This window comes from Colletotrichum godetiae (assembly GCF_030913485.1).
Source record: "Colletotrichum godetiae strain CBS 193.32 chromosome Unknown BDP55scaffold_22, whole genome shotgun sequence".
Taxonomy (NCBI): domain Eukaryota; kingdom Fungi; phylum Ascomycota; class Sordariomycetes; order Glomerellales; family Glomerellaceae; genus Colletotrichum; species Colletotrichum godetiae.
In genome coordinates this window covers 679,653-706,361 of record NW_026851270.1, presented here as the reverse complement: position 1 = coordinate 706,361, position 26,709 = coordinate 679,653, and the positions used below count along the sequence as shown (strand labels likewise).

At 53.9% G+C, this 26,709-nt stretch overlaps 7 protein-coding genes across 7 annotated transcripts; 4 read left to right on the top strand and 3 right to left on the bottom strand.

The window, feature by feature from the left end:
* Positions 1-3,939: 3,939 nt before the first annotated feature.
* Positions 3,940-5,851, top strand: BDP55DRAFT_729096 (uncharacterized protein; the record flags this gene model as incomplete). The annotated part of the gene is made up of 2 exons (XM_060579524.1): positions 3,940-3,996; positions 4,199-5,851. 2 exons carry the CDS (start codon positions 3,940-3,942, stop codon positions 5,849-5,851), a joined length of 1,710 nt encoding a protein of 569 aa, XP_060429340.1.
* A 647-nt stretch (positions 5,852-6,498) lies between these two features.
* BDP55DRAFT_632497 (uncharacterized protein) lies at positions 6,499-7,455 on the top strand (the record flags this gene model as incomplete). The annotated part of the gene is made up of 1 exon (XM_060572433.1): positions 6,499-7,455. The coding sequence occupies one exon, from the start codon at positions 6,499-6,501 to the stop codon at positions 7,453-7,455; it is 957 nt and encodes a 318-aa protein (XP_060429339.1).
* A 1,091-nt stretch (positions 7,456-8,546) lies between these two features.
* On the top strand, positions 8,547-10,523 carry BDP55DRAFT_552998 (uncharacterized protein; the record flags this gene model as incomplete). The annotated part of the gene is made up of 1 exon (XM_060569258.1): positions 8,547-10,523. A coding segment is annotated over one exon (1,977 nt), but the record flags the coding sequence as incomplete, so codon positions are not given.
* A 642-nt stretch (positions 10,524-11,165) lies between these two features.
* BDP55DRAFT_552918 (WD domain-containing protein) lies at positions 11,166-14,414 on the bottom strand (the record flags this gene model as incomplete). Its single annotated transcript, XM_060569251.1, has 3 exons — positions 11,166-11,273; positions 11,329-13,962; positions 14,058-14,414. 3 exons carry the CDS (start codon positions 14,412-14,414, stop codon positions 11,166-11,168), a joined length of 3,099 nt encoding a protein of 1,032 aa, XP_060429337.1.
* Positions 14,415-18,744: 4,330 nt separating this feature from the next.
* On the bottom strand, positions 18,745-21,433 carry BDP55DRAFT_162771 (uncharacterized protein). The gene is made up of 2 exons (XM_060565699.1): positions 19,976-21,433; positions 18,745-19,919 (listed from the first exon to the last, which is right to left on the bottom strand). Exons 1-2 carry the CDS (start codon positions 21,108-21,110, stop codon positions 18,970-18,972), a joined length of 2,085 nt encoding a protein of 694 aa, XP_060429336.1. The 5' UTR covers positions 21,111-21,433; the 3' UTR covers positions 18,745-18,969.
* A 1,122-nt stretch (positions 21,434-22,555) lies between these two features.
* Positions 22,556-25,237, top strand: BDP55DRAFT_162788 (choline dehydrogenase). Its single transcript, XM_060565700.1, has 5 exons — positions 22,556-23,048; positions 23,098-23,490; positions 23,545-23,593; positions 23,648-24,007; positions 24,064-25,237. Exons 1-5 carry the CDS (start codon positions 22,964-22,966, stop codon positions 24,971-24,973), a joined length of 1,797 nt encoding a protein of 598 aa, XP_060429335.1. The 5' UTR covers positions 22,556-22,963; the 3' UTR covers positions 24,974-25,237.
* BDP55DRAFT_665150 (dienelactone hydrolase) lies at positions 25,086-26,681 on the bottom strand. The gene is made up of 3 exons (XM_060575016.1): positions 26,196-26,681; positions 25,553-25,940; positions 25,086-25,488 (listed from the first exon to the last, which is right to left on the bottom strand). The coding sequence occupies exons 1-3, from the start codon at positions 26,243-26,245 to the stop codon at positions 25,168-25,170; spliced, it is 759 nt and encodes a 252-aa protein (XP_060429334.1). The 5' UTR covers positions 26,246-26,681; the 3' UTR covers positions 25,086-25,167.
* Positions 26,682-26,709: the final 28 nt, after the last annotated feature.

Here is a 26,709-nt window from a genome sequence, read left to right as displayed (position 1 = left end):
GCAAAGAAGTCTCTGTGCCGGTGTTTTCAAGTTAGATTTTGCGCTGAACATGAGAGGTAGATGTAGTAGCTTGGACAACCTTGGCTGAAGGGCTTGCTGCATATATCACAGAATGACACGCCACCTGGTAGGTTTGTCGGAAGGGTCGAGTCAAGGGGTTCAGATTCGCTCATTCTTTTGGCTATCTTGATACACCGCAGCGTAAATCCTCGCCTGAAAGTTTACTGGCAAGAGTTTGGCCAGTTCTTAATGGGAATCAGACACCGTTCCTTGAGAGAATGACCCCAATGAAGCCACCCATTTCTTTTGTCAGCAATTGGCTTGGAGACTGACCCGACAAAGATCTTGCGGAGATAAGCTCAAAATCCGGGTCTAGAAGCTCAAGCAAACGTCTCATCAAATATACAAGCCGTAACACCCAGTTTGGGAATCGGTGTCGTTGCGGAGTTGAACAAAAATGTGTTGGCGAGAACAGACATGAGTAGATTCGAATGTTCCGCTGAGGAATTTGGGTGTTCACCCTTTCACACCGGCGCTAGACGCTTCTGTCTCCGCTGTACCAACGCCGCAAAGTGAGAATGACATGGTTGGATCTTGACGCAAGCCAAGGCACCTGGACCAACAGCATGAGGTAGGTAGGCGGTTCGCAATGACAGGGTTCAGTATTATTTTCCAGACGCGCGACAAATAAGCGCATCTGAAAGGACACAAGTGACAATCCATCGCTTAGAGGGATGGGCTGTGTACGGAGTATTTGGGCCTAAGTAAAGCGACAACCGAGACAGCCGACGATATTCCCAATCACGGTGCCATATGAACACATGTTCTCACTCGAGAGCTGTGCCACTGCAACATCATACGAATTATTTCAGAGGCGGGACCACGGGCCTTGGCCAAGAAGCGGTTTGAGTTCAACAGTGCGCTAGAGCCCGGAGGTAACACTTGCCACCTGCTGTCGTGTCGCTCCCTGAGCAGCCAGATTGACAGGAGCACCGGGCAGCGGGAAGGTGATCTGCCATGACCGAGACCACGGGCGGAAGTGCTGCTCTCAAGCTTGGAGGGCACGAGGGTCAAGAGGGTGTTGGAGGTGCATGGCAGCCCAATGGCGGTGATAAAAGAGCCCGAGGGTGGTGTGGCAGGATCGGCGGCTGCAGTCGATGGTGTTGACGAGAGTGCGGATTGACAGGGGAAAGTCGAACCCAATGGGAAGAGCCGCAGATGAGGGCAGATTGGCCTTGGACGGTGATAGGTGATGGTTAGACAGATGAAAATGTGTACCGGTAGTCGCACAAATTCTGAAGGATTGCGGTGTCTGAGTGCGAGTAATATGAGGATCGGAAGCGGCAGCCCGAAAGGACGACGTTCTTTTCCTGTTTGGGGTAAAACGTACAGAGTCACTTTTAAAGTGAGCTCACTCATAATGAGGAGACTTGACCGATATGGAGCCCCGCAATCACCCGCCCGTCCAGCTCTCATCAAGAGGTAGGCACTCAGTCAGGAACTCACATTTCATGATCAAGTCAATCCACCATGACGACGAACAGCGGCTAACGGCTCTCGGCCAAGCTGTCGGTGTTGGACACACGACGTCAGGAACGCTGTGTCGGGTGCTGGGTAGCAATACAGGAACACCGGATGGGGAGACTGGGGCCATTTGAAAGTGAAGCTGTACAACCTCATCGTGCGTGCATCATGCAGCAGCGATAGCATCCGCAGCAGTTGAAGCAGTAGGATCGCGGTAAGGAGAAACATCAGAAAGGAGGACAAAAGGGTTTTCAGGAATAGAGAAAGGAACATTAAAACATTGTTAACGCGGGAGTGGCAATTAGGCGGAAGTTAGTAGTTAGGTATATAGTATAAGCCAGCGGGCGTAAGAAGCAGCATCGGAGAGTAGACTAGGATTCATCGGGGATTAATAATGAGCCATGCGATTTTGCGTGCGGCCCCTCACGTGTCACAGTTCACTTGAACGATCATTCCTTGACCGGTTGTTGGCTGCTGCGATGCGGTGAGGAGGGCTGGAAAGAAGAAGGAGAGCTGGAAGGGCGGAGAGAAAGAGGACCACATTCAGGCACGCTAGGTATCCGTCCTAAGAGGACGAAGGATCGGAAAGGCGGAAAGAAGCCGGAGACAAGATTGGCAGGGACATGGCCTGTGATTGAGGTGAGTCTGAGTGAGAGGTGAGCTCAGCTCAATGATGACTGGTGAGTGAGAGAGGAGAGGTGGGCCAGGCCCAGCTGGCAGTCTTTTCTCCCCTTCCCCTCCCATGCGTTCTTGGTGTGAGAGGTCAAAACTTGACACTACGAGTACCTATTCGTAGACGGCGGGAGGATGAGAATGGGACTCTGGGAGGCCTGGGAGCGTTAAGTGACTAAGGTGGCTCCTCATCCGACCGGCCCCGTCTAGTCTCAGGCTCTCAGCTGTCAAGGTCACGAATCATCCGTTCCGTTTGGCCAGTTCCATCCCCATTCCATTCGTCTTGTCCCTTTTCGAGTGGCCAGCTGCAAGTTGCAACCTGCAACGAGGCCCAAATGCGCAAAAAGGCGCTCAGAGCTTCTTCCGGGACCAATCGCCGGGATGTCGCCTCACCCTGAGCGGCCTGGGCTTGTCTTGTCGCCCCTACGAAAAACAGGGGAGGGGGTGATTATCCGGTTTTTAGGGAGTGAGATGAAAAAAGAAGACGTGGACTTGTCACCATGACTGACTGCGAGTGCGAAATGCGACTGTGATGAGAAGCTGGCTATTCTAGACACAGGCGCGCGAAGGGCAGATTTTCGCTCTGATTGCTGGGCTTTCACTCATTTGGCCCGTCGATTCGGCTTGGGTGTTTGGCATGCTCCTCACTGGCTCATTTCCATGATTTCCCAAAGAATGGAAGCCAGTGATAAGATGTAATTGAGAGCCGATGCTGTCCGCCGTTGTATTTCATGTCGAAAAGCCCCTCTCATCCCGCATCCTCCCCCGTCTCTCGATTTCTCTTTCAACCTCCCTCCCCGCTCTTTTCCTCTCATATCAGCCAGCATATCGTGGCCTCGCAAATCATCTCACTGGGCATCGCAAGGGATAGAGAGGAAGGCCGGGATATCAGCTCATACAGATACCAAACGCTCACCTGCATCTCACACCGTCATATCGGAATCTCCCATACCGTCGTTTGAAAACGACAGAACACGTCCACATTCCCTCTACGAATACCTACGCTGTGCACTACAGATACCGGGTGAGAAAGAAACCTGCACATCTACCAGCCTCTGTATCTCCACATCGCCTTCATCCGGCTGCCGGCCGTTGTTCGTCGTCCACTTTAACAACAACGGCTAAACCTCCCACGGGCCGCGATCTTCTCAGTGCCACTGCCACGAGCACCACAGCATCTCCGGGGGGGTCTTGAGTCTTGACCCGTTTCTGTGACTTTGTGGGGGCCGATTTGCAAACCCGTCTTCGGTCTCCTCCACCCCTTGTCACCCAAGTCGGTACTCGCTTCCGTCTGGAACTGTGACGGTGGAGTTGTGTTAGGGGCCTCCTTTCCTTCACCGCATCGTCAACAGCGAGGGACCCTGCCCCGAAAGCGCCCAGAAGTGCCCCGAGTGCCCTTCAAGTGGCTCCCCGCGACAGCAAACAAAACGGGATCATTTTGGCGGTGGACTGGGCTCCCTCAGAGACCAGCCTCCCCCTTCCTCTCAGAGTCCTGACGGAAACCTTCTTGGCGAAGCCAAGCCCGTCTTGTAGTACCCTGGGGCCTGTCGTCACTTAAAAAGAAGGGAAAGCTTCAAAACTCGACTAGTACCGCCCGCACCAACACCACCATACTAGGTCACCGCCTGTGTGTGTGTCTCTCACACACTCTTCCTTTACCTTGACGCACTCACACACACTCCCTCTTACATACACATCACTTGCTCGGTGAAGACGCCGAGCAGGTGCTTGAAATATATCACCATGGCCCTCACGCAGACGGTCACCATCATCAACAACTCGGGCAAGATTATAAGTACCGTAAGTCTCTTTCTCTGGTTCACACCCGTTGCATTTCCCCCCACCGCCCCTCATCAGACTCCATGCCCACTCGATCCAGCCCTTGAATTCGACCGTCAGAACTGCGCGCAACAACATTCGATATGCAAACAATGCAGACGCACTACAACTCTCAGCCGAGCGATGAAGCCCAATAGCTGACGTATCATCTTCGCTTCTGCAGGGAAAACACCTGGCCGGTATCTTCAAAGAAGCCAAGGCTTCCTACCAAGAGAAAAAGGCGGCCATCAAGGCCGACCGGGAGGTTCTTAAGCGCGCTCAAACCTTTGATACTTCCCGCGATCTCCCTCCCGAGGCCTTCGATCGCCGCTACTCACACGATGACGGTCGCTCTGTCGCCAGCTCCAGGAGGAGCCACCGATCCAGACGCTCCCAGTCGAGCCACCGCGATGTCGAGTACTACCCACGTTCGAGACCTGCCCTGACCGAGAACAACCTCAAAACACATTCCGAAGTTTCCAGCGTCACGCCATCAAGAGCGCCTCCCACCGCCTATCGTACTCCTTATGCCGAGACGGCTCCCCGCGATATGGCCTTGAGCCGCCCGACCATGCCACATTACACCACCGCCCCGTCGTGCAGCGATAGTCTTGCCGACTCGGCGACAATTCGTGGCTCCATGGTTCCTCGTACCATGTCCGCGCCGGTAATATCCAAGGGCCGAAAGGAGAAGGAAATCGATATGGACCTCGCATACGGCAATATCCCCCCCGATCTGAAGGATCGCACTGACTTGGACCCCCTTACTAAGGAGAAGGAGGCCAAGACGCTCGTCTCCAGAGTCGAGGGACTTCTCGACGAAGCCAAGTGCGCGCATCACTCAGCGACCGCCACCATCGCCCATCTGCAAGGAAATCCCGATGCCGCCGCCGCCGTCGCTTTGACGCTAGCGGAATTGTCCACCCTCTTGAAGCAGATGTCGCCTGCCTTCTTGTCCGTGATCAAGGGAGGCTCGCCAGCAGTTTTTGCACTTCTGGCATCACCTCAATTTCTCATCGCTGCCGGTGCGAGTATTGGTCTCACGGTAGTCATGTTTGGCGGATGGAAGATTGTGAAGCAGATCAAGGATGCCCAGGCCCAAAAACAGGCAGCCATCGCCAACGCCATGGCCTTTGAGGCACAGCCCGCGCCGCAGGCCATCGAGTACGCACAACACGAACAGTATGACCAATACGACCAGTATGACCCCTACCAGCAGCCACGGGAGGGAAGCGTCCGGGAAGGGAGCGTCCGTGAGGGTAGCGTTGCTTACGATGAGGCGTATGTTCTTGACCCTCGACTTGATGAGGAACTCAGCTCCATCGAGAGTTGGCGCCGCGGAATCGCACCTGCTGGTGAGGATGAGAGTGTCGACATGGAACTTATCAGCCCTGAGGCCGCGCGTTCGATGCTTGGAGACGACACCCGTACCGAGCGGAGTTTCCGCACACAACGCAGTTCCAAGACGCACCGCAGCTCGAGGACGGAGAGAACCGAGAGGTCGGAGAAGTCCCACCACTCATCCCGGTCGCACCACAGCAGCCGCGCGTCTGAGGTGCCCGAACGCAAGAGCAGCATCGCAAGGTCTGAGGTTGCGAGGTCCGAAAGGGATGCCGAGAGTGTCGCCAGCAGCCACCGGAGTCACCGCAGCTCTACCTCCAAGCGTAGTACACGCGCGCCGACCCTGGCGATCGAGGACGGCAGCCGCCAGAAAGAAGATGAGGCTATCGAAGCGGTGCTCCGACCCAAGAAGAACAACATGCTCAAGTCTCTGTTCAAGAAGAAGGAGAAGGAGCACAGAGATAGAGATGAGAGGGTATCTGCTTTGGTGTTCTAGAACGTGACTATGAAGGAGACGCTTCAGATGAGGACAATGAAGAACGGAAATGATGCATATGGCTAGGGCGGTTTCCCAGCCTGGATGGAGTTGGGATTGTAATGGGTACGCATGAGGGAGGAGACGACTTAGAAACGGCCCTCATTTTGCATTGTTGTCGGGAATACGGTTTTCATTCCATGGGGAAAACATACTTACAAATATTGACACATCATCTTTGAGCGATCAAAGCTTTTCTATTTCAGAACAGTAGATAGTATCGCAGTACGTACACACACAAGAGACTTACCTTTGGGATTCCATCGTAATTGGCAGCCAGGACAAGGAACGATGCCAGTAACAAAAGAGACTTGTTGGTCACATGCAGTAAACTGAAGGGAGTTCTGTTCCAGTCGATCTGGCCTCCAGGCGATCGAGTGAGAGAAGCATGGTAGGTATATTTTCGAGGATGTTGCAGGTGTGGCCGGGAGCAGCAAAGAGGCGTAGGGCTGAACCGGAGATGGACGAGATCGGGAGGCCATGTCAGACGGTCGAAAGCAAGTTTACTCGTCAGCTGAACGGCGCGAGGCTTACCAGCGAGTAGCGGCAATCGACTTGCGGGAAGACTAGAAAAGGCAAAAAAGACAACGGCCTATTCCGGGTACGAGATGGCACATTGGCGATGCATGTCAGCTTTATGTTGTCAACCCCAGGCCAAGTGCCTTCACTTGGCCATCACTGTCACAGCGCACAATTCTCGGGCTTCTGAAATCGTACAGCCGTTGCTTGCTCTTGCTCCAGTTTCCCGAGTCGTTCTTCATCCAACCCCGGTAGCGGACGGGCCTTTGCTTCTTCTCATGCAGCACCCGGCTATAGCCTATCCCAAGCATCCCAAGAACAGCATCCTTGGGACTGTCCAGATGCAAGAAAGTTGGAAGTTACTTTGCTTCATGATCAGCCCTTTGGAACTAAGCGGTTTTCTCGCAACGCCTAGAGTTCTTAGCCCTGGACAACAAAAATCTGTCTCATCGCTTGATGCTTTACTCTCCGTTGGGAGGCATCCTTCGAGAAGCCGGTGTCTGTTGGTGTGGGAAACGACGCAGACTCAGTCACAGCCCCCAAACTTCCAACTGCCTGCTCGTTCTCCTCCACCCACATCTCAATTTCCGTCATCTCACCTCATCATCAACCCTGCAGTGTGCGTTGGAGCTACCACAACTGACGTCCCATCTCTCATCTCACTCTCATCCTCTTCGGCCCCACGAGGCGGTGTCACTATGCAAAACTCTTTGAATCCTCCCGAAGAGAAGGGAAAATGCAAGCCCAGCTGCGTCTGGATGATGATGGAGCACCTCATCCCACCTCATCAAACAGAGCCCTTCTTGACTGCGATTGCGATCAAAGGCAGCAGCATATGGCCGGGCCCACCTGTCAGAATGGACCGACAAGGCTCCCGGGTTTCTCTCGAGCCATATCCCGGCCGCCATATGCAACCATCGCCAATGGCGCACAGCCGTAACCCCCAATGTTGGTCGGAGACGCCAGTTCTGCGCCATCACCTCGAGCTGAGCCAACTTGGCTGCAGTGGCCAACCCCGAAGTAGCGACCAGGCAAGGTATTCGTAAACTCAAGCGCAGCTCGACGCAGGTCGCATCACCCTTCCCTTGTTCGTTATTCGTACGTCCGGAGATGGAGGGCGGGAGGAGCCACATGCACCCATCACCTCCGGCAAGTGTTGGTAGCTGTGTTTCCCCAAGCCTTACGAGACAACATGCGAGCTGTCTTATCAGCTGTCTTTCCTTTGTTGCTTTCCCTCAATTCTTACTCCCCTCTCCGCTTTATTTGTTTCCTGGAGGGTTTGTTCTTCAGCAGCTGTGCCCTCCCTCGTTGGATGTTAATCGCCCAAAGCACTTTGAATGACAACCCACATAACTCAGTCGTCAACATAACAAAGCTGCCAAGATTAAGATTGTTCGACTCCTACGATCCCGTAAATTGACCTCGCTGGCGATATTGAACCGCCAAATGTGCTTGAAACGACCATTCGATAGCCACGGCCCTGTCCAACGCCGATTGACGCCGCTTTCTGGTCGCCGAATCCCCTCAAGCCACCATCAACATTTTCTTTTACCCGTAAGCCTCCTCCACCTGATTGACCAGCCATAATGGACGGCAAACCCGACAGCGAGAGTCTGGGCCTGCGACAAAGTGCTATTCAAGACGAAGGCGACATCCAAATGACGCCGTCGGCTGAGTGGCATCCCAATCGCCAATTTGCTCGAAAGCCGATCAACGGACCACAGACACCGACAACACCGGCACCCATCGGCAGCCCGTACGGGCCTTTCGGAAGAAGCCCGCCGACGCCCTCCGCCAAATCACCACAGCCGTCCTTTTCCGAACGAGCGGCCGGCGCCGCGGCATACTTCCCAGCACCGGCTAGCGGAAACAATGCGTTTTCGCAGCGACCGAGGCCGGCGCCATTGCAAATGGACTCTCACGAGTACTCAAACTATTCCGCCTCCTACTCCAGCCTGAGTACACCGTACACGGGGGGCCTTTCGACTGGAGGCCTTCCACCCAAACGACACATGGGCACTCGCGTTGATTCTCAGTCCTCGGCAACTGGTCTACTCTCACCGCCATGGCATGGCCCTCCGCCTAATCGACCACAGTCGATGTACTATCCCCCGAGCAAATCCAGCTTTTCAACAAGTACTGGCACCCGTCATGGAATATGTACTTCTTCCTCTTCGCTGGGATTGCATTTGCTCTCGGTCACCATTTCTTCTACGCCGGGCTCGACGGAACAGAGGCCAACGGACAGATTCGCATGCTTCGTTACGGCGCCGCCTTGTCCTTTCTCAGCAAAGCTAGTCTGGGATCAGCTGTCATTCTGGCCTTTCGACAGAGGGTATGGATGACAGTCCGTCGAAAGATGCTTACCCTCGCTGCTGTGGATTCGCTCTTTGCCGCCGCCGAGGACATGACTGCCATCTTCAACATTGAGGTCTTTCGCCAAGCTAGGATCGCCATGATCTTGGCCATCTATGTGTGGTGCACCCCTCTCGTCGTAGTTCTCACCTCGGACACTCTAACTGCTCAACCTGCCACGACGCGTGAGACCACGACGTGCCCGTCCGTCCGCACTCTCAACTTTGGGCAGGAAGAAACCAACGACTTTCGCACAGGGACGAAGATTAACAATCTCTTTGAGCTTTCCTCCTCTCTATGGAATACGACTAGCTTCAATCAGTCCGACGAGCACTTCTTTGACTATTGGATCGGAACAAGTTGGCAATTCGAGGAGATATCCACCTCGGCGATCCTGGGCAAGAAACCACTCGCGCGAACGAATGCCAGCCTTGATGTTTGTGGTATGGGCTGGAACTGCTCATTCACTATCCAGTTCAAAGGTCCCGGGTACAAGTGCGAAGAGCTTGCCAGTGGCGTCGGGTCGACCCCGAAGAAGCTCAACGGCGCCGAGGTTCCCTTCAACATGAGCATGCTTGCCCCGGTGGGCAATCATACGTATATTGCCCATGCCACCGCAGGCGAGTACCAGAACCCTCAGATGAATGATACTGGCCCTGCAGGCGTCCCTAATATGCCGCCTCCCTACCCACAAAACCTCGGCGCGCTCCGAGTGGAACCGGTGCTCTGGTTCGGCATCGCCGAGGTTGACGAACCGTCAGATCCCCAGCCGATGGACCCTACCTTACCCGCATGGCAAACGGCCTACACTCCAAAGGTGTTTGGCTGCGAACACCGTGAGACGGAGTACGAGGTTGACTTCAACTACACCGGCCTCGCCCAAAAGACCACTGTTCGGAAGCGAACCTTCTTCGACCGTATCGTCGACACTCGCTACCTCCCCGGCGTCGACGCCCAAGACGGAACAGCGGATAACACCACAGGCACCCCGGAATCAAACTACGTCTTTCCACAGGACGTGGCTCGTTACCGCAGAACAATGGCATACCACTCCATTGGATACCAGTTCCGCCAATTCATCAACGGGACAATCTTCCAGCCCAACACAGATGCCAACACCAAAGTCTTGCAAACCCGCATCCTCGACCAGCACAACTACCTCGTCGTCAAGGACTTCATGTTCCAGGTACAGAGCCTCTACGAAGACATCCTCATCTCCATGTTCTCCCAGCCCCGCCTCCTGGCCGTCGTATGGGCCAACGACACGAGCGAGAAGACGGGCACCCGCCTCGGTGACAACCACACCTACCCCTGCACCCGCGAGCGGACCGACCTCCGCTACAAGTACCACGCCCGCGACCTCTGGGCCGTCTACTCCGTCGCCATTCTCCTCGCCATCGTCGGCGTGGCGTTTGGTCTCGCCGCCGTCCGCGAGGAGGGCCTCGTCCGCAACACGCGCTTCAGCAGCATCGTCGCGGCGACTCGCGGCCCGGGCCTCGAGAAACTCCCCTGGGCGACGACGCCCAACAGCGATCATCGCCCCGTTGCCGGCGCCAAGGTCGGCTACGGCCTCGTCCCCAAGGATCCGCACGCGGGAGGCGCCGAGACCTATGGGTTCGGGCTGGAAGGCGACGTCAAGCAACCGCAGAGGGAGCGGGAGCAGCGTGACGACTCGGGAAGGACACCATCGAGGTTGGGGAGTCCCTTTCAAAGGGGGCCATTTAATCGGAGATGGTCTAGGTTGAGTGGTCAACCATAGATCGGACTTAATATATTTCTCAGTATTTGGATATCCAAGGTTTATTATGAGCGTATTCTTTACTTTGGCGTTTGTTATCAATCACTATCATGATGCCTTTCCCCCCCAATGTAATTCACATGAAATGACAGTAACGAATGTCTTTAGTCTTTGTAATGGGCGAAGTGCGGAAGGAAAAGGGGATATTTCTTCTGCATGGCAAACAGGGGGCCACGGCATAAGCCAAAGGGTCCTTGCCATATGGCTTTGTAAGTCAAATACAATTTTTGATTGAGCCCATAGTCACAACGCAAACTGTCTATAGCGTGAGAAAGACACAAACCACCATGATAATTGATATACCATGAACCGTTTCGTTTCGTGCGGCTGCCGCCTGATATCTACATCATCCCATACAGTGAATTGGTATTTGCGCTCTGCGCGGCCTGATAATCATGCAAACGCCCACCTTTTTCTTTTCAAGCCCGGCCTGTGACCGTAAAAAACGCCTAGAACATGAGGATAGAAGAATGCCATCCATACCCGCCCTACCAATGTCATTAGGCCATCATGTGGTTTCCCCTTGGTGGATGCTGTTTTGCCCATCGTAATATGCTTGTTCGTGAAAACTCCATTTTGTCCTGTCTTGATATTCCTTCGTCATTATAAGTCTTCGGCCAGAAGAGCGCGGACTTCTGGCTCGTTGAGGAGCTTGCGTTCGCCAAGCTCGGAGAGGGGTTTGCCATCACGGACTGCACCGAAATCGAGAATCTGGCACAGGCTGGTTAGCTAAGTTTTTGTTAATACTTTAGTGGGACAAACTCACCTCGACATAGGTCAAGCTGTCTCGCTGAACAGCGACGACGCAACGCCTCTGGTCGAACTTGACCTGCCAAACGCCGCTCAAGTCGGTCAAAAGATCTTGGACACACTCGCCAGTGCGAATATCCCACATCTTGACCGTCTTCTCGCTTCCAGAGATGACCTTCCGGCCATCATGTTGGAAACATGTAATCGCGCCCGTATGGGCTGTGAGTACATTCTTACATTTGCCATTCTCTGGGTCCCAGATGCGAAGGGTGCTGTCGGCAGCTGCCGATACAAGCCTTTCGTCGCGCAAATCGAGCAATCCGACGAGCAAGCTGTGGCCTTCCAAGGTGTGCAGACATGCCCCAGTGTTCAGATCCCAAATTTTAACCAGTGAGTCCATGGATCCAGAGATACAACGGTTGCGTTCGTGGTCAAGAACAACACTGTATACCTTCTGAGAGTGGCCATGCAGAACGTGCAGAGACTCGCCAGTACTGATCCGCCAGACGCGAACGGTGCTATCGTAGCTCCCACTGACGAGCGTGTCGCCGTGTGCAGAAATGGCACGAACAGAATGTGTGTGCCCGGAGAGCGTTCGGATGAAGTAGGGACAGTCAGCATCGTTGGCCGGAGGGCCCGTCTGGATATATCTGCGAGAGCCGACCTCAGGCAGGCGCCAGACGCGGAGCTGACTGTCACGGGATCCCGTGATAATGAGCGGCTTGGGCGGCATCATAATGGGCTTTCCGTCGTGTCCCCTACCGTTCTCGGTGGGCATCAGGATCTGCAGGCATCGAACGGTACTAGTGTGTCCATAGAAAACCTGCGTGCAAAGACCCTTCTCTATATCCCAAACCCGGACAGATCGATCGGTAGACCCAGAGACGAGCATGTTGCCTTCATATTGCAAGGCCCATACACCGCCTTCGTGGCCTTCCAGCTTCTTTCGCAGCTTTCCAGTGTTCGTATCGTAGACATGGATCAGGGTATCGTCACTACCGGTGATGATTTTGTCTTCGTCGAACTGCAAGCATGTAATGACATGGCGGGGGTGGGCAGCAAAGGCGACGTGCCCAGGCTTGACCTTGCCGCTCGTCCAGCTTTGCCGGATCATGTAGTGACGGCGGTAAAGAGATTTGAAGAGATGCAACTTTTGGAGTCCTGGGATGCTAGTCTTGGGGTTGGGCACAGCAGCGGCGGCCGCATTAGCCGCCGAAAGCGGTCCCTCGGACTTGTGTTGCTTCACCTCAGACTGTATCGCATCCAGCCGGGCCACATCCTGGCCGCTAGCTCTCCGCTTCGACCTATCGGCACTGGATAAGTTGAGGGCCCTCTTACGCTTGGAACTGCGAAGCCTGCTCGTTGAATCAGCCTTGACAACGGATTTGGTGAGTTCGTTGTCAGCCGAGTCCAGTCGGCTGAGAGGTCGCAAGTCAACCTCAGCCCCGGTGACTCCAACAGGATCTTGCCAGCCCCAGCCCTGGATAATGGCTTTGTCAAGTTCACCGGGAGGCAATGTGAAGCCATCGCGATCGAACAACTCCTTCCATCCAGTTTCGTTCGTGTCCACAATGTTCCGCCAATGTTTAGAGACCTGCGCAGCTCGGCACAAGTCTCGGTGATCGAGAAACGACAACACGTGGAAGCTCAGTTCGAGAGGAAGTTGTTTGAAAAAGTCGCACTTCAATGCGGGGGTGACAACATCGGCGACGAGACGAAGGGTTTTTCTCGGGCATCGGCGAAGGAGATTGTACATCAAAAAGCTCTTCATCTCATTGGGCATGGCGTCGAATCTCTCCATCATGTTGCGAGTGTCAAGCATGGCGGTATGGGCGTCGAGGTCGTCAGCTTGGAAGGAGCCATCATCCACGGCAATGGACATGTCGGAGACGTAGCCACCCTCCTCGGTGGTCTGTGATTCATTCAACCAAGCCTGCTCACGGAAGCTGACATTTCGTCTGGCGACAACGCTGCTCTGGGGTGACTCTTCGTCTTCGTCATCGGATTCTCTCGAGTTCAGTTGAGCGGCTGCTAAGGTAGGCGAAAGTCTCGGACTAGGTAGGCTCGCATCCTGTGCAGCCACGGCGTCGATTGAGGGTCTGTGGCCGACGGCCCGAAGAGACTGTTGGAGCGACTCATCGGTATCAACAAATGGCTCGGGGTCGGCGTCGGTAATAGGAGGGGTGGCGACGTTGCTGCTGAAGACGGTGAGTGCATCGCTTCCGATGGGGCTGGCCGCTTCCTGCAGATTTGTTTGACTCGGCCCTGAGTCTGGAGGAGTATTACTCGAGCGGTGAAGGTGAAGGGATCGGGGTCGCGTCACACGGTCTGAGCTTGAACCAGCGACTTCGGATGTGTCTGGAGTAGCCAAATAGCCGGATGGTCTGCCTCTCGTAAGTTGACGTCGGAGGCGTTGCGAGGCATCCTCAGGTATGGAGAGTCCAGTCGGCCTGGGATTCCTAGAGGGTCTCGAAGGCAGGACTGGCGACGCGTCGTAGGACGGCGAGGCTTCGCGGGGGTTCGAGCGACGAGATCTTCTTTGGTTGGCATCCGAAGGCGACTTGGATGTGCGTCTAGACATTTGACTCGACTCGTCCTCTTGGAGTAGGCCTGCGGGCTGCCTTTCGGCTGCAAACGGTGCTTTGCGCTGCTGGGGAAGACAATGTCAGTAAATGCGATGGCGAGAAAAGAAAAGAAAAAACAGAGGGGGGAAAAAAACTGGATAAGAAGGAGTGAGGGCCATACCGTTTTGGCAACGAAAGGATTGTCGATTGTGCCATCGGAAGAGGAGCCCGAAACGCTGAAAGAGAAGTTTGCGAGTTCGGGGGGTAGAGGCTTCGAGGCGAGAGGATACTCCTTGGAGTCGAGTTCGTGGAGAGGACGAACTTCGCGCAGGTAGACGGGAGGAAAGGTGCGTTTGGTAGTCGTGGTGGTGGTTGTAGTTGTAGTTTCTATGCACTCGGAAACGGCCAACTGGAGGCTTGTAGAGTCGGATCCATGAATGGAATTGTTGCCTTCGTCGACAGAGAAGGAGACGGTCTGACTGGAGCGAGGCCGCCTCACCTCTGTGGTGTTGATCTGGGGACCGGGCGAGGGCGTCATTATGCCTCTCGCGTAGTGTATGGTCTGCTTCGAAGGCTCAACAGTGAGACGCGATGAGGAACGAGGGTTTTTGTCGTGATTGTATCGGAGGAGGGGGGAGGTGTCGAGGAGGAGAGGAAATGTAAGGTTTGGGATCGGAATCGGGTGTGAGTGAGGGTTGGGGATTTCGAAGGTGGCGGGCGGGATTACGGTCGCAGGTCGCAGGTTGCAGGCACGGCTTACGGGTGCGGGTACTGTGGATGTGGAGGTGGAGTTTTTTGGTGGCAGCACCCAAGGCGGGAGGGGAGGGTAGGTGGTACCTCAGGGAGGCACGTAGGTACGTACGGTAGCGGGCGACGGCGGAAAGAGCGACTCGTAGGTGCGGTGAGGTCCTCCTCAGTTTGGAGGCGATGGATTTGGAAGGTACCTCAGTACCGAGTAGGTATTCGTACAGCGAAGGAGAAACAGTAGTGTACGGGGAGGTGCGTTCCAGGTTTTTACTGCCTGGGTGGATGGGCACCCCTGAAGGAAAGGTACCTCCCGTCAGGTACTTACAGAACCGTCGACAAAGCACCTATTGCAATGTACCTACTCAAAGTTCCTGAGGAGGCCTTGAGTAAGGTAAGGTAAGGCAGGAGTGACTGTACGGCACAGGAGAAGCCCGCGGCTCACACCGCAACGGATCGGAAGCGCAAAAGCAATGCCGTGCGCAGTGGAAGGGAAGACGGGAGCAATGCAAGGCAAGCCGAAAAGCAGGCGTTGGTCAATAACGCGGTGAGACGACTGTCGGCGGCCGATACGTAGGTCAGTTAGCTAGGCAATGTTGGATATCGAGGAATAATTACTCCCGTCGCTACCTACCCTGAACCTGAGAATCTAGAAACGCAAAGTACCTCGGGAGCGGTAATTGGTGACAGGAAGGAATGACAGAGGGTCTATCTTTGCATTGTACGATAAAATTGCCGGGCATGGAAGAATGTCGAGTGTCAAAGAGTGAGAATGGGTATGGAAGGTTTCCAAGCTGCGGGGAATAAGGTTGGCTTCCAACAAGGCAGTGAGGTAAGTAGTGAAAGCGACATGAGAAAAGACGTCCTCTCCTTTCTTACTTTCTCGTTTAGATCGGGCTTGGGTCCGGGCTTGTTTGCGTCTTTGTCATAACCAAGGTAGATAATATCGAAGCGCCCCCTCCTCTTCTTTGAGACTTGAGCGCAACCTTTGGTGAAGGACTATAACGCTGTGTAGACGGGCGAACAGAACAAGGGTCGAATGTTGGAAATCTCGACTTGACGACTGCAGACTCGATTGATTCGTATGGATCTCGAGTCTTGACTCTCAAGCATGGAAAGTGGATCAGGCTGGTGGACAACGCTCAAGCGACAAGATGAGATGAGATCTCGGAATGGCAGCAAGGAAAAGAAAAAAAAACATACTCCTTTGTTTTTTTTTCAGAGGTGGTTTGTGGTCCGCTCGCTGCTCGCATCCGACCAGAAGTATATCGCAGTACAGACTTGGCCGGAAAGATACATGCCTCAGTCGCTCCTTGCTTCCAGGCTCCTTTAGTGGCCTCCACTCTCTCAGGACGACGAGCGTCACTGGGCCACTTGGTCGGTGTGTTGGTTCGGGGGCGGCTACAGCGAGCATCCAGGGTTTCATACTTGCCTGACCTTGTCCATGTATAATCACTAGTAGCCAACGCTGAAAAGGGGTTGCGGTGTGTCTTTGATGCTGCTTCATGTTCTCTGGCTTGCTTGTTTCTTCTGGATTCTATTGACCTGAATATTTGGATTACCAACACTAAACTCTAACATCTTGGACGTCCACGTCTCCTGCCTGCGACGATGGCAAAGTGGAGAAGCAACACGTGCACTCCAGGTTGAAGTTAGGGAAAGTGGGATCCCGGGGCCCGTGCTTTCTTTCCAGATTCGTTCGACCTCAGCAACTCAGGCAGGCGGACTTCCTTGCGCTTTCCTCGTGTGCCTCTAGGCTATGCGCCTTCCTCTGAGAGTCTGAGGCGTGCTGAGTCTGCAATGACGAGCGAGTAACTGCAGCCATTGGTGGATCCCCTTCTGGTTCCATCCAGCGGGGCCCCCTTTGCCCCTGATAGCTTTGGAGGTATTCGACCCGGTGTTTCAAGCGTGCAAGGTACTCGGCGCCGCAACAGATCGTTTATCATCCATCCACACATCTACGAGTGGTCCTCTCCGTCGTTGAGCAGCACATTGTTGGAAGTCACTACTTGAGATATTGCCGCTTCTGACAATTGATGTTGCTCTTGACTTTTGACAGCTGCTGCGCCCATGGCTTGTCTGCTTTCTTAACTCAGGCTTACCCATGCAGCTACCGCCTTTGTCTTTTTCTATTCCAAGGTCTCTGAGGTTCCTTGTTTGTACGCCATCGGCAAAATGGCTGGAATTCCGTTGTCTCGACTCTCAACTCCATTTGCCGCCGCTGCGACGAGGACAGCCAGCAAAAGACGTCCATACAATGATCAATCTCCATTCCAACAACAACAAGACTCTTTTCCCCCGTCATTCGTCACCATGAATTGTTCCCCTTGTCATGACCGTCGCCGGCCGAACTCAAGACCATGCCAAACCCAACCCCTCGGTCCGCTGGCGGCTGGCGGCTTGCCCTGGTTCCCCTCCCTTCCCTGCAACCCATTCCCCCCCAGTCACATTCTGACAGTCTCCAGTCACGGTCACGGTCACGGGTCCAGGTCCCCCAGTGACATTCACGCCATTATTCGTACGGATAGACTCGTCCAATTCTCGCGTCAACTCTGGCACGCTACAACCGCGGCGCAGGTTCGGTTGCCTACCCAAAGTTCTAAACTGCTTCGCCTGCCTGCTGCCCCGCTGATCTCACGCCAAGGGGACACGGTGACCATCTGAAGGGCTGATCGCGTCTACCTAATTAGCACTCACGCACTCTCACTGCACAGTTATTACAGACTCACAGTACGAATAAAGATTCCCGCGAACGCGTTACCCGTCACCCGTGAAGCAGTGTCTCGTCTCATACCGCCCTCCCGTCTCATACCGCCCTCCACTCCGCGATCCAGTTTCGAGAATGCAATTGTTGGACCCCCAACCCCGAAGAGTGCTTTCAACAGGTAGTGCTCTCACTACAGGCACATTTTCTACTCATTCAAGGGACCAACGCCCAAGACATTCCGTTGCAAAAGTAGCCAACATGCACGCCTCGGGAACGGAGAGAAGAGAGACGCCAGCAACAATTCACTTACGAACCAACAGCCATTGTCTGAGCCATGTCTGCCACCCATGGATGAGATGTTCAGCAAACATCACACCGGCGCATAAGGCTTGTTGGCTCGTAGCCAGCCCTGAGAGCCGCCGCACAGGTGCATTTTCTGAGCCGTGAGGCATTGGACGACATCACACTAACCGAGAGACCAGCAGCCGTGGTGAGTTGCGGACTGCATCACACTACTGGCCTCATCCGTCTGCTTCCGTCTTGAATATGCACCGATAAAGTCAAATGCCCTTCCCCGCGCATCCCTCTCGAACAAGTGCAGAACCTCCTCACCTTACGCGTGCGCCCAGGCAAGCCGAAGTATCGCAAGTAGCACTGCTTTCCAATGTGAAATAGCTAATTACGGAAACCTCGTCGAGGAAGTCGTTCTGGCGGACTGCGAGTTCCACTACGTGACATCAAGAGCCCCTACAGTGTCAAGGCGCTCTACTGTATTGTCAGCATTTGTGTCAGTCTTCGGCCCCGATACTAATCGCATACATTCATCACACGCCTCTCTCGGCTATCAAGTCGACCCAAAGGACACCGGAGAGTCCTCAGACGAGTTCGCGATTCGTCAGCAAAACCGGCTATCGTCTCCCCATGACCTCGGTGGACTCCGTACTCTGCTCCTCCTTTTCGCAGGCCTCTCCGCGAGTCCGCTCACGCCGAACCCATACCCTCTCCCTTGTTTGCCGCCGTCCGCCCCGATCCGGCCTAGCGCTCTCTCGCGTCCCGGTCCCAGGAGCACTGCCCAGAGGTCCAAGGAATGTGAGGACTGCAACCACTTTGCGGCTTGGGAACCTTCTGGGCCGCTGGGCCGCTGGGCATTATGGAGTAGGTATTCCGTACCGTGCTACAGAATTCCGGAGTCGCAAAAAGGTCTCCATCTTCGTTCCCGAACCTCGGGTTGCCTCTCCAAGAATCCCCTAGGCCCTTTGGCCGGCTGTCCAGAACAACCAACCCTTCCAGACCGCTGTCCCAGACCTTGGACATCAGATCGACCACATCGCAGCTGGTGAGACGGTGGCAGGAATAAGCGTGGCCACCGCCAGCACTTCTCGCCTAAAACTTCACCTCTCACATTGTAGATTCATAATCCTTTAAATGAGATTGTTTGATCGTCATTGTCATCATTCGTAAGCTACCTTAAATACCGAAATTGTTTCATGTCCCGCACCCATCAGGGCCTCTTGGAGACATCACGCTACTCGCTATCATACTCATAATTCATCCAAGCCCATATACTATTAATGCAATTTTGTTTCCCAAAATGCCTGTAAATGCTTGAGATGGCGGTGGATGTCATCGTCGTATTCTCAAACTAGGAGATGTAGACTGGTAGTCGGCTGCCCAACAGTTCGCTCTTTGATACCTGGATGTCTTTCTTGTGGAAATCATGTAGCATGAGCCAACAAATCATCCGGAAAATAAGCGTGCACCAGATATCCTCGTGGGTAACTTCTTCCTCGCCCAACTCGTGCAGCGATATCGGTTCTTCGTCGTCTATCGTCTCAACGGTCCGTGTACTGAAGTTGGTTTGGTTCCGTTTCTTGAGGCCGCCGAACCCCACAATAGGCTGTTCGCGCCTGTCTGACGACTCTCGAGACACCTCAATGACCTTTCTCCGCACCAAGCGGAAATAGACCTCCATGAGTTTCTCCTGCTTGAGTTCTGGCGGCGCAGCGTCGATATCCTCGAATCGAAGCTGGCTTCTTACTCTGTTTTCTATCGTTGCGGCGTTACCAGGAGGTTTTTGAGCTGTCTTTTCCGGCTTCTCGTTGAAACCTCCCAAGACCTCCTGGATATGACTGCGTAACACATCTTGAACCATCTCGCGTCGTGCGCTCTCGATTGCCCCTTCAGCATTTGGTTCAAAAACCGAGGGCTTTCCAGTCATCATCGAGTCAACCCGTGGAGGCGCTGTTGGTCGAGACACTTTCGCCCTTGCCGTCAGAATCTCGTCGGTATCATTGAGGGCCTCGTGTAGAGCATCCATGAGGGGCAGGCTTGGCCAATTGGCAGAGGTGGCCGCGTGCTTCTTGATCAGTCCATTGATCTTACGGATGTTCCTCCTAATTGCTCGGCCCACCAGGCTAGGAGTCGGCTGATCCGACTTGAGTTTGTTCATTTGCATAGTGTACGCCTCCAGCAGCCTGGTTAGGGAGAAGTTCTTCGTGTCCCAGCGATAGTGAGTAGGATTGGGTAGTAGACGGAACGCGCTTTTCTCGATGTGAAGTGTACGTCCCAACATGCCTACTATCTCAAAAGCGACTATCAAAAAAGGTTTAGCACTAGACAGTAGTTGGTGCAGTACGGCTTGAGCTTACCAGGGAACAAATGCCCAACCCTGGCCGTCGACGTAGAGGAAAAATAATTGACGGTGTTGGTGTTGCAGCCGATCAAGACTAGAGTTTCGGCGATTTCGTGGTTACTAGCAAAGTTCAAGGTCGACAAGTCACGAGGCTCGTCGTTGGGGAACTTCAGACGTCGATTGTCCGATGTTGCCCGGTAGATAGTTGGGAGAAAGCCAAAGCAAAGCTCTTTGGTCTCGTCCACGGGTATGACACGATTGTTCTCGAATCGACTGCGTCCATAGACCTGGAATGTGAACATGATGCCAAGATCACTGACCTTTTCCCCCGTGATAGTATAGCCATTACCCTCTGCGCGGTATCTATCGTTGGTCCTGTTGAACTCGACCCAATAAACGCCGAGCATAGCTAGCATTTCGACCATGTGGCACCACGTCGTAGTGGCGTATGGCTTCTTGACGTTGGACGGCATTGTATCCCAGCTCCTACGTTTCTTCTGAATGGCGACCGTCAGAGTATACTTTTCGCTGACTTCTTTGAGGATATTGGTGACGTTTTCTGGATCCTCGAGCTGGTCAGATCCTTTTGGTGGCTTCCCGTAGACTACATCGGTGTACTGTCTTTTTTGCCATTCCCTAGATTTATATTCCATTTCCTGCAGGGCGGAGAGGAGCGCTACCCACGAAGCCCGCTCATTGTCAGCCGTGTGGACTGACTGTTTCGTGATCTCCTTGTTGTCGGAAACACCTTTTTCGTCTTGAAGTTCTGACCGGCTGTACAGCAAGCTTTTTTCCGAGCCATCAATGAATATGATGGACTCGCCTTTGACAGGACCCTTCTTATTCGTTGGAGGGCATAGGAAGATAACGGGAGCTTCGAAGAGAACCTCGAATCGGAACTCGGTGAACTTGATTTTGCGCTGCTTGGATTCGGACCATTTTCCTATCACTTTGCTGCCACAACTTGAATAGCCAGCGGCGGAGGCAAAGTACTGTTGTGCGACCTGCAGGAGGGATGCAAGCAAGGCGACAATGGAGATGACGAGAGCAACAATGGCAACAAACAATTCTTTGTCGTCGTCGTTGATGTTTTGGTTGATCTGGTCAAGGGTCTCGTTGAACTGTGCTTCGCTCATGCCCTCCATGGCCATTGTCTCGGTCCAATAGGTTCGTTTTGGGCTTCTGTTTGCCGTCGTTTGCCGAGCCTTGCGGGTTAGCTATTCGGAGTAGCACAGCTGAGCGTAGCCGGAATTTGGTGCTTTCGGTTATGGGTGGTATCGAAGCGTCCTCAAGAGAGATCTGTGTTGGTAATGGGGGCGGATTTGATCAAAATGAAAGAAGCCATGGGTGGCATGAGGCAACCTGAGTTTGTAGCAGAGAAGCGGGTTCGGCTGAGGAGAAGAGACGCGGCAGAAGGGAGCCGTGACGTGTGTCGAATCGAAGTCGAAAAAGAATCTTGACGAGACAGACGAGGCTGCACGTTGAGCTAGCGCGCGATGGCGGCACAGCCGCGACCAGGAAACAGGAGAAGAGTGCAGGTGGTGGGATGCCATGGGATGTGCGACCAGGTCAGTGTCTAGGTCTCATCCAGTCAACAAGCGAGTGTTCGCTCCAGTGGCAGCTTGCCAGCTTCAGCTCGTCTCACCAGCCATCTTCCAGTCATGGAATCGTTTGTTGCTTGCCTGCCTGCTAACACTCCGTTCTCCGTACGGGCCCCATTGCCAGCCAACCCCCCTCCCCTGTGTCAGCATGGCCCCCATGTCTTGCCCAATAGCCCTATCAGTCGCTAGCTCGTGGCTTATATTGCGCTACTTTGCTGTACAACAGGCAGCGGGATTCCGTGGACAGTGGTGGTGGCCGAGCGACTCCGCCATTGTTGATGGCGATGCAGATGTAAGGCAAGGCGATGCGATGTATGTTGACGTGGAAGATGGCTGACGGTGCGGGAGGGGGAAATCATCGACTGATGAAGGTCGAAGGTCGTCCATTTTAGGGGCAGTGCAGTGCAATCCAATGCAGACGGGACGTTCAGAAAGAGGCGAACAGCGTGGCTAAGTTCATGAGCTCCCGTCCGTCTTGCACCTTCCTTCACCGGGGCTAGGAGCGGGCCGTCGTTCGAACCGCAGGTCGGTGCAAACCTGTACGCAGTAAAGGACGAGAAATGGAAGGCATGAAAATGACGAGCCATGCCCCAGTTGCGGTGCTTGTTTTCCCTCCTCTCCGCCAGTGCCAGTGGTCAATTCAGATCGCTGTTAAGCTTCCATCTGATCCTCGTCGCACCCCGCTATCTGAACTCATCCTGGTGTATGTACGGTGCCCCATTATTAGTGGCAATGGAGTGCTAGTGAGTGCCTCCGATGGCAGAAGACCAGCAGCCATGTTTCAATGTTGTTCATCGCGACCCAGTCGGCTCGTATTCTTTGCGATGTCTGCGGTCTTGATCTTCTCTCATACTAAGAGACCGGCATTGATGTGCTACAGCATGCAAAGTCGGTTCGTTTATGAAAATTTGCTGGCGGTGAGGTGATGCTTAGAGGCGATGCCTGAGTGATAAAGATTTCCATTTCTCTGCCTTTGAACGTAAGTACAGCAAGCCCAGCGGTATTTCATAGACATACCGACGACGGTAGGCAGTGTATCCTTGTCCTCCAGATGTCTTCTCTTTCTTTCATCCTACAACATTTTCCGGGTGCTCAGGCTTCGCAGCTATTGAAGCCAAAGTTCAAATGACTAGGCTGGCCGATGAAGGGTCAGCCTGCGATTGGAGGGGTCGCACTCGCTGGCGTTTCTGTAGATTGCAATTGATCTTTTGCAGGAACTAGTGTATGGCTATAAGTCGAATGATGATCCTTCCCGCCCAGCGTGGTGCTTACTCTTGACGACATAAGAACCCCTCATCCAGCATCACAAGTGAGGAGATATTTTAAGTGAGGTGTCTTGCTTGTGAGGGCAATCCAGATCGTGTTACGAATCATCACATCAAGCTCCACTCTACCCGACAACCATGGTCTGGCCACTTTCTCGCCCTTATCCGGAGCGGAAGGCAGTCGACGTCGATGACAGAACTTTCGACTATGTTATTGTAGGCGGTAAGTATCGCCGACCACATATGAAATCCCCAATACTGACATCACGCAGGTGGCACCGCAGCATGTGCCATCGCCTCCCGACTCAGCGAAGACCCGAGCACCAGCGTCCTAGTCATTTGTAAAGGCAAGGTCAAGGACAACTGGCTTGACCGTATCCCCATCATCGGGAATGCGAGCGACGGCAAGGGCCCTCAGATTGACACATTTTGGTCTGAGCCTCACGAGCAGTGGACTGGATGCAAGACCCGAACTTTCAACACTCAGGCACTTGGTGGTGCCACCAGAGTCAACGGACTGATGCTCACGCGCGGCGCACCGGGTAACTACAACCAGTGGGCTGCGCTTGGTAATGATGAATGGAGCTGGGATAAGTGCGAGCCATACTTTAAGAAGATTGAGAACGCTGCTTGCCATCCCGACGCTCACTACCGCGGCCACGAAGGTAATTATAGTCATCTACCCTTCAGATCCATCCGAAGACGCTCAACTTGAATAGGTCCTCTCTACCTACGACAGAATCCCATGAACTTCCCGATAGACCAATAGTACGTAGCGATGATCATTTTACCCGAGTCTCTGCTAACCCTGTGCCTTGATAGCATTCAAAAAGCAGCAGGCGACATGAACCTCCCGGTAGAAGATGACAGCAACAACCCAAATGCCCCGGCAATGGGCCTCTTCACGACCGACATCATGATAGACAAGTTTGGCTACCGCCATTCCTCATTGGCAGCTTTTCTCCCAAAGTCAACGGTTCATGAGCGTGAAGACAGACTCACACTCTGTACTGGTGTTGTAGCCACGAAGGTTCAGACAAATGAAGATGGGACAGAGGCGACGGGCGTTTACATCTTGGATCATCTTGACAAGAGTCCTGCCAGGCAATGCTTCGTAAAGGCTAGAAGAGAGGTCATCATATGCTGCGGTACACACTTCACACCGCAGCTTCTTATGTTAAGGTACAATTTCGTCACATCATCCCCCAAAACATTCAATTCTCGCTAACTTGACACAGCGGTATAGGGCCACGGGAGCATCTTGCAAAACACAACGTCCCACTTGTAAGAGATATGCCAGGAGTCGGTGCTGATCTTCAAGATCATATAACCTTCGGCATCGCATTCCGCACCCGCCTCATCGATTCATACCTCCGACTATTCAGTCCCCTCATTGGCATTTGGCATTTCATTCTCTTCCTTCTTTTCAAAACTGGCTTGTTGGCGACTTCTGGTACCAGATTGTGCGCTTGGCTACACACAAGCACCATTGACGAGACCACGATGACAGTGAGACATCACGGCAACGACATCGATGAGAAGCACGACAACACGGATGCCCTGCAACCTGAGAACGTGCCAGATATTGAGCTCCTGTTCACCAATGCTTCGTACGACTATGAGAAGGGCAAGGGATACTGTGCATTCCAGACAACGCTAGTACAACCATTTTCCAGGGGCAGAATCGAGCTCGCCTCCTCAGATCCTCTGGCGCACCCAAAAGTGTTCCATCACTACATCACAGACCCCCGCGACTGGGCCGCGGCACGCAAGGCCGCCCGGTTTTCGATGAACTTTGTAGAGCGCTTCCGCCAGACGGAGTATCCTTTCAAAGCTACCTGGCATCTCGCCCCCGGAGTCAAGGCCGGTACTGTCGAAGGTGGATGGCGTGACGTGACGGACGAGCAGATTGACGCCTACATCAGGGAGCGTTTGGTTAACATCTACCACGCGACTTCAACGTGCCGCATGGGGACCGTAGAGAACAATGGTGTAGTCGGGCAAGATTTGAAGGTCCACGGGTTCAGAAACTTGCGGATTGCGGATGCAAGCGTTTTCCCAAAGGTGACGAGTGCCCACACCGTGGCGCCGACTTACATGGTGGCAGAGCGATGTGCCGACTTTATCAAGCGTGATTGGGCCAATTGAGTTTGGCGCAGCGTTTTATCAAGCACGTTCAGAAGAAAGACACGCTTAGGTCACTTCAACTATAGAACGTAGACCGTGGGAAGAGTTGTGTGGCGCAATAATCAATTGGTATTCCTAAATCCGCGCGCAATTCTGATATCAGCTGCGGCACCCATCATTCACAGCCTGGCTTCTCCCCCACGTCCATCATCTAGTCAAACAAGGTGTTCATCGAACCAGGCGACAGCTTGGTAAAAGGCCTGCTCCTTAGCGTACTTTTGAACCTTCTTGCTCAAGTCGCAACGGACAGCGAAGCCGTGCTCGACGCCAGAGTAGAGGTTGATCTGGTAGGCCAGGCCGGTCTTTTGCAGAATCTCCTCAGACTTGTGACGCTTCTCGGCGGGGAAGATGCTGTCGGTTTCGGCGGCGGCGATGGAGAAGGGGCCGGTGATGGCGGCGAGCTCCTCCTCATCGACGAAGCTGGGGTGGGCGGAGAAGCCGACCTTGATGCCGTCCTTGTAGTGGCGGACAACGTACTGTGGAAGGATCATGTTAGCGTTCGCGGGAGCTATGAAACCTGGAGTGAGTGAGAGAACTTACCTTGGCGCCGAAGCAGTAGCCGAGACCACCAATATTGGTGAGACCGAGATCGGTCTGCATGTACTTGAGGGTATCGACAATAATGGGGTCAACGGTCTCCTTGGTATGGGGGTTCTTGCCATCGCTGCCCTCGCTGAACCACTTCATGATATCAAAGCCCGCAGGCATGGGGACAGACAACTGGTCCTTGTTGAAGAGGTCGACAATCAAGGTGGTGTAGCCATTGGCGGCGAACTGGTCGGCGAGCAGCTGGGAGTTGTTCCAGATGCCAAAGACGTCGGCAACGTAGAGGAGGCCGGTGTTCTTGTGCGCCTTATCGGCGGGAGCCTCGGCGAGGTAGCCCTCATACTTGCCGGCGACGGTGATCTTCTTGCCCTGAGGGGTGCCTCTATGTTGATTGGAACGTGGTTAGCGAGAAATGTTGTGTTGAGTTATCGAGAGATTTGGCGTATCACATCGGCTGGCAGACATGCCATAAGGCTGATGTAAGGAACTTTGGAACTTTGGAACGGATTCTCGGTGACAGGTGCAGGATTCACTCAATCAAGCTTTGGGATAGTGGGGGGAAGGGGAAAGTGTGGCGGGGTAGCTTGACATTTCTTTCATGTTGCTGCTATCCGTAAAGGTATTGGGTATGTCTTACTCGTGCTTGACACCGACGGTGCAGCATTGTCCAGGAGGGTTGGATGCCATATTGACTGTTGTTATCTTACTGTAAAGAGTTAAAGGTTGTAAGAAGACGATATCACAGAGAACAGGAGAACCAAGATAGCAGGGTCGGACGAAGAGCAGGGCCCCGGCGCCCTTAAAGAGTCTGAAGCTCAAGCAGGACGTGGGAGGGGCGTCATTGACCTTTGGAGGGGCCCACGGATGTTCAGCGCCGGGGGGTTTTAGACAAGTTGGGGCCGTTGACGTGAGGAATTACCAAGCAACCCAAGCAACTGGATCTCTTGACGGAGACTACTCGCCAAGGCCGGCCCTCTATTCGTACCTCTATTCGTAGTTCTGGGTGGGCCGAGATCCGTTCCGATCCATCAAAGGGGAGATTCGACTGGTAACTCGGACGCTGTGCCCCCCCTCTCGATGAGACAAAATGGCACCCTGATGAAAACACACAAACTCTTTCGGGCACCGGTGCTGGTGCTCCAGCCCCCACT